This window comes from Sapajus apella, unplaced genomic scaffold (assembly GCF_009761245.1).
Source record: "Sapajus apella isolate SASKATOON/1434 unplaced genomic scaffold, GSC_monkey_1.0 scaffold62, whole genome shotgun sequence".
Taxonomy (NCBI): domain Eukaryota; kingdom Metazoa; phylum Chordata; class Mammalia; order Primates; family Cebidae; genus Sapajus; species Sapajus apella.
This window is the reverse complement of record NW_022437002.1, coordinates 14,560,048-14,577,288: the sequence shown is the minus strand read 5'-3', so window position 1 is coordinate 14,577,288 and position 17,241 is coordinate 14,560,048. Positions and strand designations below refer to the sequence as shown.

At 37.3% G+C, this 17,241-nt stretch overlaps 1 protein-coding gene and 1 non-coding gene across 14 annotated transcripts in view; both read right to left on the bottom strand.

Moving 5' to 3' along the window:
* CCDC30 (coiled-coil domain containing 30) overlaps positions 1–17,241 on the bottom strand; it is a 191,209-nt gene that overhangs the window by 77,272 nt on the left and 96,696 nt on the right. For all 13 annotated transcript variants that reach the window (XM_032247165.1, XM_032247166.1, XM_032247167.1 and 10 more), the window contains 2 exons: positions 15,448–15,627; positions 4,295–4,504 (listed from right to left, as the gene is read on the bottom strand). In XM_032247165.1, the coding sequence (XP_032103056.1) occupies positions 4,295–4,504; positions 15,448–15,627 (390 nt within the window). The remainder of the gene's footprint in view (positions 1–4,294; positions 4,505–15,447; positions 15,628–17,241) is intronic.
* Positions 12,806–12,912, bottom strand: LOC116529679. The gene has a single exon (XR_004259606.1). It is a non-coding gene; the product is annotated as a U6 spliceosomal RNA (small nuclear RNA).

Below are 17,241 nucleotides of genomic sequence, written 5' to 3'. Positions count from 1 at the left end.
CTAGATGTAATTAGGCACCATGTTTTTTTATAGCAATAAGCATTTGGTCATTTTTCCATATTATATGCACATATTGAGTTGTCTTCTCTTTTATAGCTGCATTCCACTCCACTGTAAGGATATATCATAACTTATTTCACAGTGCCCTGTGATGAACACAGTGCCCTACTGGTGAACATTTAAGCTGATTCCAAACTTTTTCTATTATAAACAATACAATTACAAACAATGTCTGTAGATTAAATTATGAGGTTTGGATTTACTAGGGCAAAGGTTATGAGTATTTGTTTGTTGGATAGATAATGCCAAACTGCCTCCACAGGTATTAGACCAATTTATGCTTCCAATAGCACTGCGTGAGTGCGCCTAGTTTCTCCACAGTGTGGCTAGATTCACAAATAACACCACAAAACAAAGTAGAAGTCTCTTATAAACCAAGCACCTGGTAGCATATTGCTTAGCATCAATAATAGGTTCTTTAATGCTCTGGGAAAACTAAAAATATGATGCATGAATTTGAAAGAGAGACAGATAGTTATATTTTAGAGTTTATATGCTAAAGTGTCATTTAAAAACATTTTTTCTTTCCTTTTTCATGTAGTAGCAAAAAACCACTACATTTTTGTTAATTTCCTTCAAATGTGTTTTTAGTTATTTTTATAAACCCATGTGTCACCTTAAATTGTGCCTGGTACATAGTAGGTGCTCAATAAATATTTGTTGAATGAATAGATTTCAGCAGGGTAGCTGTTATCCCTCTAATGTATTCCTGACCCAATAAGGAATCCTTTACAATGGCTTGGCATCACATTCGCCATGAATATTCAGTAAATGCCAGTGGGTGGCACCCGTTTTCTAAGAGAGGGGCTTTCTGCATCAATCCCAAGCCCTGGTGCCTAGGTCTCTGCATAGCCCACCCAGCATGAAGAGAGATGAAGATGCAGAATGATTCAAGGGCAATGGCAGTAGGCAGCCAACCATCTGAGGCCAGCTCAAGTTCCCTGGCACTGTTCTATTTGGTTCTGTCTAGGGAGACTTCTTACTTAAGGAATGCAGTACTAATTCCACAGACAAAAGCATCACTTCATTGGCTTCTCTGTCAAGGATACTTGCCAAACTTTTGAACCTGCCACACAATTTAAGAAAGGGAACATTTCTAATACTTTTGAAGCCCCTCTGTGACCCTCTTTGATTATCCCTCTTCCCTGCCCACCAGAGAAAACCAATATCCTGCTATGTTAATCACATCCTTGCCTTTTCTTTTTAATAATCTCTCTCTATATAGATATATGATAGGTTTTTTGTTTGTTTGTTTTGTTTTTTTGAGACAGGGTCTTGCTATATCGCCCAGGTGATCACCTGCCTTAGCCTCCAGAACAACTGGTACTACAGGCACACACTACTATGCCCAGCTAACTTATTTATTGTTGTAGAGATAGGATCTCACTATGTTGCTCAGGCTGGTCTTGAACTTTGGGCTTAAGTGATCCTCCCACCTCATCCTCCCAAAGGGCTGGGATTATAGGTTCATTATAGGTATGAACCACCATGCTAATAGTTTTTATTTTGACTTTTTTTAATCTATGGATTCATACTGTATTTTGGTGACTTAAAAATTTTATTGCATTGAACTACAATATGTACCTATAGTTCACTCATTTTCATTGTTGCATGCTATTGTTACCGGGGCAGCCCTGATGAAATAACTGGGAAAGTTCTTTTTTTTACTGTTTTTCTTTAGTCCCTTTATTTAAAGGCATAATTGCTTAAAGAAACTGACAGCCTGGAATGGCACCAGAATATAGTGACCCCTAATGAGATACAAGAGGAAGATAAGACCTTGCAAATTAGAGCAAACTGAGGACCCCTAGTTGCCTTTAAATCATTAACATATCATTATAATGCTCAAATTCCCACCTCTAAAAGAAAATCTCCACCAGTTTGTATACATGTTGTATGAAGATGTGTGTTTATACATTGAGCCTGTGCATCTGCAGTGCCACCCTGCACATGCTAACATTCCTCTTCCACCCTGCACCCAGTCCTTAAAAACCCTATGCCTTCTCTTATTCAGGGAGAAGGAGCCTATCCTCCATTCCTGGCCAGTGAGTAAAACCAGTCTACCTTTCTTCCTTCCATCTTTCCTTCCTTCCTTCCTTCTTTCCTTTTTCTTTTTTTATTTCCTTTTCTTTTCTCCTTCCTTTCTTCCTTCCCTCCTTCCCTCCCTCCCTCTTTCCTTCCTTCCTTTTTCTTTCTTTCCTTTTCTTTTTCTTTTCTCTTTCCTTCCTTCCTTCCTTCCTTCCTTCCTTCCTTCCTTCCTTCCTTCCTTCCTTCCCTCCCTCCCTCCCTCCCTCCCTCCCTTCCAACAGAGTTTTGCACTTATCACCCAGACTAGAGTGCAATAGCACAATCTCAGCTCACTACAACCTCTGCCTCCAGGGTTCAGGTGCTTCTCCTGCCACAGCCTCCCAAGTTGCTGGGATTAAAGGTACACACCACCACACCTGGCTAATTTTTATATTATTTTGCATTATTAGTATTATGTTTACATTATTAGTAAAATGTATAATTTAACCATTTTGTCCAGGCTGGTCTCAAACTCCTGATCTCAGGTGATCCACCCTCCTTGGCCTCCCAAAGTGCTGGGATTACAGGTATGAGCCACTGCACCTGGCCATTCTTTCTCTTTTCTTTTTCCTTCCTTCCTTTGTTCCCTTCCTCCCTCCCTCCTTCCCTCCCTTTCTCACTTCCTTCCTTCCTTCCTGCCTGCCTGCCTTCCTTGCTGCTTTTTCTCTTTTCTCCTTCCTTCTTTCCTTCCTCCCTCCCTCCCTCCTTTCTCTGTCTCTCTCGCTCTCTCCTTTTTTTTTTTTTTTTAAATAAGTTAATTCTAGGGAAATGGCTGCTACACAGACAGAGCAGGGCTACCCCATAGGCAGAGTAGCCTGAATGCCCTTTCTTTGCCACTGATACAAAGTGAGAGAAAGAACTCAGCTTACCAGTAATACTACTGTATAAATATACAATTTATTTTTTTGATGTGTGTCAGGGACATTTGGGTTGTTTCTAGTTTTCTGCTATTCAGAACAATGATACTATGAACATGACTGTATTTCTGTCTCCTGATACATACATGCAGTATAAGAGTTTTTCTTATGCCTAGAAGTGTTAAGATGTATGACACATACATCTTTAAAACATTTATACTAATTATCTCTTCCAAGTGAAGTCAATATATATGAGGTCTTCTTGCACCAAATCCTCACCAATGGTTAGTATTGTTGAAATTTTAAAATTTTGCCAATCTTTACCAATTTTACCAATTGTTTTTTAATGGAATAATAACATCCATATGGTAAAGTAACATCCATATATACATATGGTAAATAACAGACATATCTTAAGTGTACTCAATGAAATTTGACTTGTATAACTGCTTCCCAGAGCAAGATACAGAATACTTGCAGCACCACAGAGGATTCCCTCGTGCCCCCTTCAGTCAATACCTGTCACAAGAATAACTACTATCTTATCTCCACAGCTTCATTTTATCTATTCATGAACTTTATACACATGCAATCATATAGTGTGAACTCTTTTGTTGTGGTTTCTTTAACTTTAGATTTTTTAGTTTAATTCAGACTGCTGTCATCTATTTTTTGACGTTTGCTTCTTATTGTATGGTCTGATGAAATTTTTTTTAATCCAATTGAACTCTCAAACTTGCACATCAAAACGTACAAGTGTTACATACTACTGCCACCTAGTGTTGGGCAATCTAAAATGAAGGGGCAATATTTCAAAATGGTTCATTTCACAACACAAATCCCTCCTACAAAATAACGAAATATGTTATAATTATCCTGATCTGATCACTATACATTATATGTATTGAACTATCACTATGCACCCATGAAACATGTACAATTGTCGATGAAAAAAACAAAATTAAAACAAAATTTACATTAACAGCCAATCCAAATGAGAGAATAATAAGTCTTCTCAAATGCCAAAGTATAAAACAAAAGTCATATGGGCTCAGTCAGTTCTTTAAGCTCATGTTATAGCTTTAATAAAGCTTACCTTTTTAAGTCCATGAAGTTTTTACAAATACACAAAAATTACTGAAATTGTAGAAACAGGTAAAACCAAAACAGAAGAAAACATGGGAGAGTTAAAAAAAAAAATTAAAATTCTATCAAGTCTGCATCATATTTATTTCTTAAAATCCTCAGGGAAATAAGATTTCAGTAGTGGCATTCAGTGTATGCTATTTATTAAGCATGAGGATAATTACCTTTTCCTCTGCATCAGCAACTTTAGATTTCTCCTGAGCCAGCTTTTCCTGTAGGTTGTTCTGTGATTTAATGCTCTGAGTCTGCTTAAGTACTTCCAACTCCAGTTCCTTGATTTTCTGCTGACAATGCTTGCACTCTGCTGTGAGTGAAGAGCACATCTTTGTACTGTCTAATAACTTCTGTTGGGCATGCTTTAGTTCAATCTTTATCTAGAGGTAGAGAATAAATAAGAATAATACAAATAAGTGTGGAATGACTGTGAACTACAATAAGCAGCTTTCACAGGAGAATAGTCCCCTAAAAGCCAACAAACACCAACGTCATATGGCTGAGTACCTCTCTGGAGCTGCCATATGTTAGTAAGAGTTTCCAAAGTTTAGTCAGAGGGCAGCCAGACAAAGGAATTTTCCTGATTTCTATATATGCACGGTCTAAACATTTTCCATCCTTTCTTCAATCTGCTCCAAACTGGCTTTCATCCCCACTACTCCAATGAAACTTTCCACCAAGGACACTAACTGACCTCTTCATTGCCAAATAAATCCAAATGGACAAGTTACCTCTCAGTAGCATTCTGTGATACCAAACTTTGCTGGTTTTCACTTACTTCTCTGCTGCTCTTTCTTGGTCTCCTTTGTAGACTCTTCCAGTGCCACCCAACATGTAAGTATTACTGAACTCCTCTAGGCCTGGAAAGTGGATGATTTGCTATCCATTTCTATAATATGAAATGCCATTTTATGCCAATAATTATCAAAATGAAACTCCTTGATTTGGCCCATGTCTCCAAAGTCGTCTTTTCCCTCTGTCTTCCCAATTTCAGTAAATAATGCCATCATCCAAACTTTTGTACAGGTCAGTAATCCCTGAGTCTTCCTTTTCCACCGTGAACCAATGCCAAACATTTGGCACATGTTGTCACTCTATTCCCAAATATATCCTACACTAATCCATTTGTGTCCCCTTTGCCACCACCTTAGTCTAGAGCATCATCTCTAAACTGGGATATGGCAATTACCTCTGCACTTGTCCTACCACTTCCATTTTTACTCCCTTCTAAACTATCCTTTAATGCTATGGCCAAATTTTCTCTTTTAAAAACATAAATTAGACTACTTGACACCCCTGCTTAGAATGTTTCAGTGGTCCTTTACTCCAAATCCCACTAGCTCACCTAGCTTTGTAAGCTCTTGCCCTTGTCTAGCTCTTTAAAACCATCTTATTTCTCCTTCTCCCACTGAACTCCTGTCACACTGGTTTGTATTTAGAGTTTCTGATACACCAAACTTTTTCCACACATCCCTCTGCCAGAAATGCTTTCCCTTTTCCCTTCTCATTGCGTGGTTGCCTGCCTAGTCTTCAGGTCTTAGCTTAAATGTCACTTTGCAGGGGACGATTTTCAGAATCATCTAATCTGAAATGTCCTTACTCATGATATCACTGTACCACATTTATTGCCTTCATCAAACATATCATGATTTATAATTTACCTGTTTATATCCCCTTTTCCCACTTTAAATTCAAAGAAAGCAGAGACTAGGTTTTTAATTCATTTCTTAATACCAATGCCTATCAAAGCACCTACTCACCTACCAGACAGTAGGTGATTAATCAATTATTTACTGAGCAAGTAAATGATATTCTGAGAAATATCAAAACATGGTGAATGTATATACTGGGCAGGGAAGGCTTATAGACAAAAATGGTGAGAGAGAATTTACTTTTTTTTATTGGTAAATAGAATTCCCTGTTCTCAAAGCTTTTCAACTGTATTAATAGGGATAATAACTATAATGTCCTTCATCTGTGCTTTCTCTATATTAATCAGTCAGATTATATAAAGTGAATCTAAAAGTTAATTGTGTTCAACCTCTTTGAGTGTCAGTTCTTCATCTGTAATATAGGGATAATAACTGCTTACCTCGTAAGATAGTAGTGAGGCTGCATTAAATGAGACAAAGCAATTAAAACATCGAGAATAGAGCCAGACACATAGGAAACACCTAACAAAAGTTAAATGTGGCTATTCGAGAATTGCTTTCAGAATATCTACTGCATTTGAGATACAGAGCTGAGGCATATACTAATATTACTACATTACATTTGTTAGGCTTTCACATCTATGAAGAGGCTGGGACTGGTATTTTAGCCCATTTTAGAGGTAAAAAACTGAATCTCAAATAGTTGCCAGATGATAGAATCAAGGTCTGAATATAGTTTTCTGATTCTAATCCAGTTCTCTATATTTACTCTAAACTGTGAAATATGTATATTTATTATTTCTCTAAAAAGAATACAATAGAGTAGATCAACAAGCTAAAATGTGGTTCTTTGAAAAGCCAAAAATGAATAAACTTCTAGTGAGACTTATCAAGAAAAAAGCAACAAGGCAAATGAAACTAATATTATAAAAGTGAAATGACCATCACTATATATTTTTTCTCCTTTTTTTCAAAAGCTACCTTTGATAAAATGTATATATATTTAAAAAGAAGACAAAATGAGTAAGTTTCTGTAAAACTTTAAAACATTTAAATGAAATGGAAACTTTTTTAGAAAAATAAAATATAGCAAAATTGATGCAAAAAAGAAATAAAAAGTATTTGACTTCTCATAACTTTTAAAGAAATGGTACTAGAAATTGAAAACCTACCCAAAAGAAGGTGAAATCAGAAGGCTTTAGGGATGAGTTTTTTTGCAATAATTTAGAGGAAATAATTGTAACTTAATACAAACTCTTCCAGAAGACAGCAAAAGAGGGTCTATTACCCACTTTATTTTAAGCAGTTAGAATAACCTTGATATCAAAATCTGACAAGAGTATTGCAAGGAAGTAAATGACAGGCCAGTCTCATTCATGGGGAAAGTTACAAAAATCCTGAAGACATACATATTAGCAAGTCAAATCCAGCATTGTAGGAAAAGAATGATAATTTATGATGAAGTGAGGTTTATCCCAGGAATGCAAAATTGAATTAACATCAGAAAATCCACCAAAGTAATTCAGCATATTAACAGATTAAATTTTTTAAAAATCTTCTCAAATTATTCAGAAAAAATTTACGAAATTCAACATGTATTTGTCATAAAACATTGGGCAAACTAATGCTAGAAAGCAATTTCCTTAATGTAATAAAGAATATCTATTTTTATTTATTTTTTCTTTCTAAAGTACATTTGGATAAAATATCTATTTTTAAAAGGCTGTAAAAACATATTAAATGGTGAAATTTGAGAGCTTTTCCTTTGAGATTGGGAATTAGAAAAGGATGCCTACTGTCACCTGTTTTATTCAGCACTGTGCTAGCCAGTGCACAGAACAAGAAAAAAGAATGAAAGGTTTAACACATGGAAAGGGGGAAAGAAAATTATCTTTAGATGATATGATTGCTTGCATAGAAAATTCAAAATAACATATACATAAATTATAGGAATAAAAAATTATGGAAAAGTTTTCATTAGCAAAGCATTAAGTAAATTTTTATACATTGGGAAATAATTAGAAAATTATTTTTTAAAAGTTACCATTTATAATAGTATGGAAAATAGCACCTTTGAATTTGTCTAACAAAAGATATATAAGAAAATATAAATATTGAGAGAAATTAAAAACCTAAATACACGCACTCTCTTCTTAGAGGATTCAATATTGCAAAATTTAAATTCTGCCCAAATTGACCTACAGTTCAATGTAATTCCAACTGAACTCTCAAAAGGTTGTATGTGAATATACGTGTGTTCTATGTGAGTTCATGCGAGTATGTGTTGTGGCTTAACAAACTGATTATAAAACTTATACAGGAACCCCAAAGGCCTGGAATAGCCCAGATAGGCCAGAACAAGGTAAAAAGGTTTGATCTATCAAATGTCAATATTTATATAAACCTAAAATTATCTTGACAGCATGGTATTGGCACAAGGGCAGACGAATAGAACAATGGAGCAGAATAGGGAGCTCAGAAATGTACCACAATAGGCTAGGCGTGGTGGCTCAATCCCACACTTTGGGAAGCTGAGGCAGGGGGGTGGATCACCTGAGGTCAGGAGTTCGAGACTAGCCTGACCAACATGGAAAAACCCTGTCTCTACTAAAAGTATTAAAAAATTAGCCGAGTATGGTGGTATGTGCCTGTAATCTCAGCACTTTGGGAGGTCGAGGCGGGTGGATCACGAGGTCAAGAGATCGAGACCATCCTGGTCAACATGGTGAAACCCCATCTCTACTAAAAATACAAAATATTAGCTGGGCATGGTGGTGCGTGCCTGTAATCCCAGCTACTCAGGAGGCTGAGGCAGGAGAATTGCCTGAACCCGGGAGGCGGAGGTTGCGGTGAGCCGAGATCGCGCCATTGCACTACACCCGGGGGGGTAAAAAAAGAAAAACTCCTCTTCAAAAAAAAAAAAAAAAAAAAAAAAAGAGTTTGAGACCAGCCTGGCCAACAGAGTGAAACACCATCTCTACTAAAAATACAAAAAAATTTAGCTGGGCTTGGTGGCGGGCGCCAGCTATCCCAGCTACTTGGGAGACTGAAGCAAGGAGAATTGATTCATCAAAAGAAATTTAAGGAGAATGAAAATGCAAGCCACAGAATCAATGTTTGTACTACATACCCGATAAAGGATTCATGTATTTAAAAAAAACTCTATAAATTAATGAAAAATTAAAATTACAGAAACCCAAATTAAACATGAACAAAATCTTGAACAAGCACTTCACAAAATAGAAACTCAAATGCCAAATAAATGTATAGAAAGCTGCTCAACCTTGTTTACAAACAGGCAAATGCACACTAAAACCACAAGGAACTACTGCTGTACATGTATACTAGGCTTGCAAACATTTTAAAGTTTGACAGTTCCAAGAGTTGGTGGGGATGTAGGGCAATGGGAACCTTCAGACACTGCTGGTAGAAGACTTTAGAAAGAGCTGAAATAATACATATGCTGTGATAAAATAATTCCACTCTCAATTTCTTCCTAAAGGAATGTGTACTTATGGACATCAGGATACACATGCATGAATGTTCATTGCAGCAGTCTTTGAAAAGTAGAAACATTGCTCAGTTCTATTCCTCTACATTGCGACAGAGGAAAGAATCTGATATTCATTAACTGAACATATCTGAAATAATGTGCTATTATACCCTCTGTTCAAAGGCAAAACTCTTTCAGTAAAAGCTGCTCAATTGTGTAGAGAGCTTAGCTTATGAAACTTCCTTTCCTCATTTTGCATTAATTTTTGAAGACCAGAAATGCCATTTCCGAAAATGTTAGTGGACACATAAAAATGGTCATATGCTTTGTTAAACAGAGTGAAATGAATATATGAAGAAGTAAAGAATGTATGTAGAAGTAAAGAAATTAAACCTTAGGGCAAAATGCCGTAATATCATTGGTGGATCAATGTAGTTCAACAGGAAAAAAATGTAATAAGCTTATCTCATTGATATTACCAAAAAGAAATTCTCAATCAAGTTTTAATACATTTCCTATTTTCCCAGTGAAAACCCTTTTCCTACCTTGTCATTCTAAACCAGTTCACCTTCTCTCTCTCTCTCTTTTTTTTTTTAATTTTATTTTTGAGGGTTGGTACAGCTTTTGAAACTTTAATGATAAGAAGAAATCTATTAGCTGTTGATTTCTTCTCAAAAGGCGCTCTAACCTTTTAGAAAGCCTAGAAGTTTCATTTTTCAAGAACAATCTTACCATAAAAAAACTCAGTAAGACACAGACAATGAATAGATAAGAAACAAATCAAAGAAAAAGAAGAAACCAAGTGTTTTGGAGTATTTGGTGCACTGAATTTGTTTAAGATTAAGAAGCCTAAACTTCTCATTGTAAATAGGAAGGGTACAAGTCCTTTCATAATATGCTGCCTATTTACTCCACAGGCCAAGAAAGGTAAAGGCTTTGGGGCCTGTGATCAAAGAGTCAGCACTTAGGGTTTTGGTGATACTGGTAATGATTAAATAAGACAACGCTGGGGCAAACACTGTTACGGCCAATGACCTGTGCACCCAAGGCGCCTTCTTCAGTTTCAAGTTGCGACAGTGGAGCACCAAGCAGAGGATCTAGAACAGCGTCATGGTACAGGTGGTGGCAGAGCAGCAACCTGCCTGAAGCTCTGCAAGCCTACAACATTCTTTTTAACATTCCCAAGCTGGAAACATATAAAATGTCCATAAGCCATACAAAAAATAAATAAAGTATGGTATTTTCTTATGGTAGAATATTACACTGCAAAGAAAATGAATGAGCAATGGCTATACACTACAACATGGATGAATCTTGCAGACAGAGTTATCATAAGGCAGACACAAGGTATACATACTGATTATACTTTTGAAATATGAAAAATAGGGAAAACTATATTGTGTAGGATTCATAAATAGTTGATAAAACTATAAAGTAAAGCAAGAAAATTATTACCAAAATTAGTGGTTACTACTGGGGTGGAAGGTGATGGGATTATGACGGGAACAAGGTATGCAGGAGCCACTAGTGTGCTGGTATTGTTCTATTTCTTGTCCTGAGTAGTGTTTAGATGTCTATTTACTTTATGACAACTAGGTAAACTGTAGTTTTATTCACTTTCTAAGTGTTATATTTCACAATGAAATGGTTTAAAAGCAATAAATTAGCATTTTGTTTTCTTTTTTAAAAAGAAAAAGTAGGTTGGGCACAGTGGCTCATGCCTGTAATCCCAGCACTTTGGGAGGCTGATGCGGGCGGGATCACCAGGTTGGGAGATCGACACCATCCTGGCCAACAAGGTGAAACCCTGTCTCTACTAAAATACAAAAAACTAGCTGGGCATGGTGGCACGTGCCTGTAGTCCCAGTTACTTGGCCCAGTTATTTGGGAGGCTGAGGCAGGGGAATCACTTGAACCTGGGAGGCAGAGGTTGTAGTGAGCCAAGATCGTGCCACTGCACTCCAGCCTGGTGACAGAGCAAGACTCCGTCTCAAAAAAAGAAAAGAAAAGAAAAAGTAATATTTTTTTTATTTATTTTAGTTTTTTTTTTTTTTTTTTTGAGACTGGGTTTTACTCCGTTACCCAGGCTGGAGTGCAGTGGTGTGATCATAGCTCACTGCAGCTTCAAACCCCTGGGCTCAAGTAATCCTCCTGCCTTGGCCTCCCAAAGCACTAAGATTGTAGGCTTGAACCACTGCACCCAGCCAATATTTTTATTTATTTTTCTTATTTTAAAATTATACTTTAAGTTCTGGGATAAATGTGCAGAACATGCAGGTTTGTTATATAGGCATATATGTGCCATGTTGGTTTGCTGCACCCATCAACCCTTTATCTATATTAGGTATTTCTCCCTTTGTCCCCCACCCCCCTACAGGCCCCAGTGTGTGATGTTCCCCTGCTTGTATCCATGTGTTTAACTTCCACTTACAAGTGAGAACACACAGTGTTTGGTTTTCTGTTCTTGTATTAGTTTGCTGAGAATAATGGTTTCCAGCTTCATCCATGTCCCTGCAAAAGACAGGAACTCATCCTTTTTATGGCTGTATAGTATTCCATGGTATATATGTGCCATATTTTCTTTATCCAGTCTATCATTAATAAGCATTTGAGTTCGTTCCAAATCTTTGCTATTGTGAATAGCGCTGCAATAAACATACATGCACACGTGTCTTTATAGTAAAATGATTTATAATCCTTTGGGTATATATCCAGTAATGGGATTGCTGGGTCGAATGGTGTTTCTGGTTCTGGATCCTTGAGGAATCGCCACACTGTCTTGCACAATGGTTGAACTAATTTACACTCCCACCAACAGTGTAAAAGTGTTCCTATTTCTCCACATCCTTGCCAGCATCTGTTTGTTTCCTGACTTTTTTTTTTTTTTGAGACACAGTTTCATTCTTTTTGCCCAGGCTGGAGTTTCACTCTTGTTGCCCAGGCTGGAGTGCAATGGTGCAATCTCGGCTAACCGCAACCTCTGCCTCCCAGGTTCAAGCGATTCTCCTGCCTCAGCCTCCCGAGTAGCTGGGATTACATGCATGCACCACCATGCTCAGCTAATTTTTTGTATTTTTAGTAGAGACAGTGTTTCTCCATATTGGTCAGGCTGGTCTCAAACTCCCGACCTCAGGTGATCTGCCTACCTCAGCCTCCCAAAGGGCTGGGATTATAGGTGTGAGCCACTGTGCCCAGCCATATCCTGATTTTTTAATGATTGTCATTCTAACTGGCGTGAGATGGTATCTCGTTGTGGTTTTGATTTGCATTTCTCTAATGACCAGTGATGATGAGCTATTTTTCATATGTTTGCTGGCTGCATAAATTTCTTCTTTTGAGAAGTGTCTGTTCATATCCTTTGCCCGCTTTTTGATGGGGTTGTTTGCTTTTTTCTTGTAAATTTATTTAAGTTCTTGTAGATTCTGGATATTAGCCCTTTGTCAAATAGATAGATTACAAAAATTATCTGCCATTCCGTAGGTTGCCTGTTCACTCTGATGATAGTTTCTTCTGCTGTGCAGAAGCTCTTTCGTTTAAAAAATATGGAACACTTCATGAGTTTGTGTGTCATCCTTGGGCAGGGGCCATGCCAATCTTCTCTGCATTGTTCCAGTTTTAGTACATGTACTGCTGAAGTGAGCATGTATTTTGGTTTCTTAATCAGTCTCATAAGCATGCCTAACATTAGAGACTCAAGTTCGATAATTTGAATGGATTTATTTTTTTGAGACAGAGTCTCACTCTGTCACCCCAGCTATACTGCAATGGCCCGATCACAGCTCATTGCAACCTCTGCCTCCCGGGTTCAAGCGATTCTCGTGCTTCAGCCTCCTGAGTAGCTGGGACTACAGGTGTGTGCCGCCACATCCTGATAACTTTTTGTTTTGTATTTTTAGTAGAAATGGGGTTTCACCATGTTGGCCAGGCTGGTCTTGAACTCCTGAGCTCAAGTGATCTGCTCACCTTGGCCCCCCAAAGTGCTAGGATCACTAGCCGCTGTGCCCAGCTTTGAGTGGATTTTTAAAAGTGAGCACTAAGTTTGTAAAGCTGAGGTTCCAAAATGACCCAAATTCAGGAGAGGTATAATATGGAAAGATGTCTACACAGGAAAGAGAAAAAGACTTAAGTTTAAATTCTGACTCTACAATTTGCTAGCTTTGCAATCTTGAACAGTTTCGTCATCCAAAAAGTGCTGACCTATAGGGTTGTGAGGATGTTCATAAGAGATAAAGTGGACAGGCTGGGCCGGGTGGCTTACACCTGTAATCCCAGCATTTTGGATTACAACCCAGGAGGATCACCTGAGGTCAGGAGCTCAAGACCAGCCTGGCCAACATGGTGAAATTCTGCCTCTACTAAAAATATAAAAATACAAAAATTAGCTGGCTGTGGTGGTGTGCACCTGTAATCCCAGTGACTCAGGAGGCTGAGTCAGGAGAATCTCTTGAACTTGGGAGGCAGAGGTTGTAGTGAGCAGAGATCACACCACTGCACTCCAGCTTGGGCATCATAGTGAGACTCTGTCTCAGAAACAAACAAACAAAAAGAGATAAAGTGGACAAACTCTCAGTAAAGGATACTTATTGTATATAACTTTCTTAGGTGCCTGGCCTAAGGAGCTAACCAAGAGGCTGATGTCTCATTCCTAAATGGCCAATAATTTATCTCACCATGGAGATTTAAAATAGACAAAAAAAGCTTCTCTTTAAAAAAAAATATTGCATGCTCTTTACAAACTGTGAAAAATAAAAATCTTCTCTTGTTACCAAGCTATCATTTATCCAACCCTGAAAGACTGTTCATTAATCCAATAAATATTTATAGGTTACCAATCATATGTAAGGCATTAACCTGTATAGTTCTGGCCATTGTTCCTTAAGAAATATGTAGTATTGTTAGAATATGTTCAGAGTCAGCAAGTTAAAATGATCTAAGAAATGTCCTTGAAGAGAAAGTGAAAGGCTGCCTTATGAGAACATGTGATAAAGATTTAGAATTTAATTTAAAACTACAAAGACTTGACGGAATATGATCAGTCTTCAAAAACTCATGAAGGGTGAGGATAGGGAAGAGTTTTATTTGAATAATCCTGAAATACTAGAACTCCCGAGAAGGGCTTCCTTGAAGTTTGGGATAAATGAGTATTTGTTTTCCTCTATATCTCTCCTGCTAGACTGTGAGCTCTTGAAAACTAGGGACTTTTCTTATCCATGTTTATGTCACTTTTCAAATAAGATCATTTTAACCCGCTAGGCCAGGAGTGGGCAAACTTTTCTCATAAAGGGCCAGGTAATAAATATTTTAGACTTTGTGGGTCATATGGTTTAATCACAACTATCAAATCTCCTACTGTAGCAAAAAAGCAGCCATAATATGTAAACAGACAGATCTGGCTGCCAATAAAATTTTATTTATAAAACAGAAGGCAGACCGAATTTGACCTACAGGTCAAAGTTTGCTTACCCCTGCAGCATGGGGATAAGGATTATGTCTATTGTGCCTACATTAAACTTTCAGTGTCTATAAAATTGCACATGAATATTTATTGATTATTGAATTTCAGAACCTTCAATAGAGGCTTACAGAAACTAAGACCTTAATATGTATTTACAGAACTAAGCCATAATTAAAAGTAAGTACTATTTAACATGGAGGTTAATTTTAAACATTTATGTGGTTCATAAACTTTAGATGAATCTGTGTATGGCAGTTCTACATATATTATTTTAAAACAAACATTTGGGAGATGTTGCCTTAACTATTTCATGCTGTTGTATTAGGAAGAACAACTTTGCTCTTCCATGAATTGTACCTTGATGCAGTTGAGATTTGCCTGAACCAATAATAATGGATACATCTAATAGGGATAAATAAGTCTAATGATACACAGGGCAGGACAGCTCAGGTTTAGGCTCAGGTCACTGAAGTTTAGTAAGTACTGAAAATTTTAGATGATGTTGTCAGAAGATTATGTAATTTAATGCCCTTTTCTATTTACAGGTTGATAACATACACATCTTTACTTAGCAGGGAAAAGTTAAAGGAGGAAGTTATTAGACAGCTCATATTGTCCACATTTATAGATCCTATCATGAATTATCTAGTAGAGGAATTTAGATTCGTTTCTTCCCAGGGCCAAATGAAACCCTTCCATAAAGGATGTGCCCACAAGAGTTACCTTGATGTTTTCTTCCTGAAGTAAGCTATTATGTTGCTTTAAGTCCAAGTTCTTCCCTCGTTCATATCGAAGCTCATTTTCAGCTGAGTTGCATAGAACCTGGAGCCGGTGCAAATTCTGGCGAAGTTGCTGTACTTCCTCTTGCTGGTTGTATTTTAGTTTTTCTCCAGATGATGGATGCTAAAGCAAACATTTCGAAAGAGAAACATGGACAATTAGAAGGAATACTGGTAAGACATGCGTTCAAGCTGTCAAAACCAGATTTGTAGAATGTGATTACTCACATGTAAATGTTTTTGGAGTTAGCTTATCTACAACAAACTACTCTTTTATATTTATGGATAGTTGGTACATGTTCATATAATACCTGTTATATTAGAGTGAAAATAACAAGAAAATTATGTTAACAAAACTACTTACACACAGAAAACTAACCTTATTTTTCACATCAATGATAGAAGCACAGACAATTTTAGAGTAAAATACATTTAAAATGGGAAGTTCAAAGAGTCTATATGTTAAGAAGTAGAGAGAGAGAGAGAAAGAGAGAGAGAGTGTGTGCTTGTGTGTGGTGTCTGTTGGAAAAAAAAGAAAGAGGAAACTTAGTAAGAGACTTACTAAGTTTCTAGCCTTCCTCATCAGTTTCCTTTTATTACCCTATGATTCTTCTCCCATAAACACACTCCCATAAAACACACCCTTTTAAGGCTGAATAGTATTGCATTTTGTACACACACACACACACACACACACACACACACAAAACTTCTGCAGATATCTCTTTGACATACTGGTTTCAAATACCTTGGATATATACCTGGAAGTGAAATTGCTGGATCATATGAGTAGCTCTATTTTTAATTTTTTGAGGAACCTCCATACTGTTTTCCATATTGGCTGTACTAATTTACATTCATACCCACAGTGTTGAAGTGTTCTGTTTTCTCCACATCCTTGCCAATACTTATCTTTTGTCTTTTTGATAAAAGCCATTCTAATAGGTGTGAAGTGATATCTCATTGTGGTTTTAGTTTGCGTTTCCCTAATAATTCACGACGTTGAACATTTTTTCACATACCTGTTGGCCTTTTGTATGTCTTCTTTTGAGAAATGTCTATTTGCATCCTTTGCCTATTTTTTAATTGGGCTATTTGTTTTCTTGCTATTGAGTTGTTTGAGTTCCTTATATATTTTGGATATTACCCGCTTATCAGATGTATGATCTACAAATATTTTTGCCCATTCTGTAGGTTGTCTCTTTACTCTGTTGATTGTTTCCTTTGCTGTACAGAAGCTTTTTAACTTGACGCAACCCCATTTATCTATTTTGCTTTTCGAATCACATCCAAAAAATCATTGTCAAGAAAAGTGTGAAATATTTTCCATAAGTGTCAATCAATGGATGAATGGAAAAGAAAATACGGGACACACACACACACACACACACACACACACACACACACACACACACAGTGCAATACTGTTCAGCCTTTAAAAAGAGAGAAATCCTACAGTGGCTCATGCCTGTAATCCCAACACTTTGGGAGGCCGAGGCGGGTGGTTTGCCTGAGCTCAGGAGTTCGAGACCAGCCTGGGCAACATGGTGAAACCCCATCTTTACTAAAATACAAAAAATTAGCTGGGCATGGCAGTGTGTACCTGTAGTCTCAGCTACTTGGAAGGCTGAGGGAGAGAATTGCAAGAACCCAGGAGGGGGAGGTTGCAGTGAGCCAAGACTGCACCACTACACTCCAGCCTGGGCGACAGAGCGAAACTCTGTCTCAAAAAAAAAAA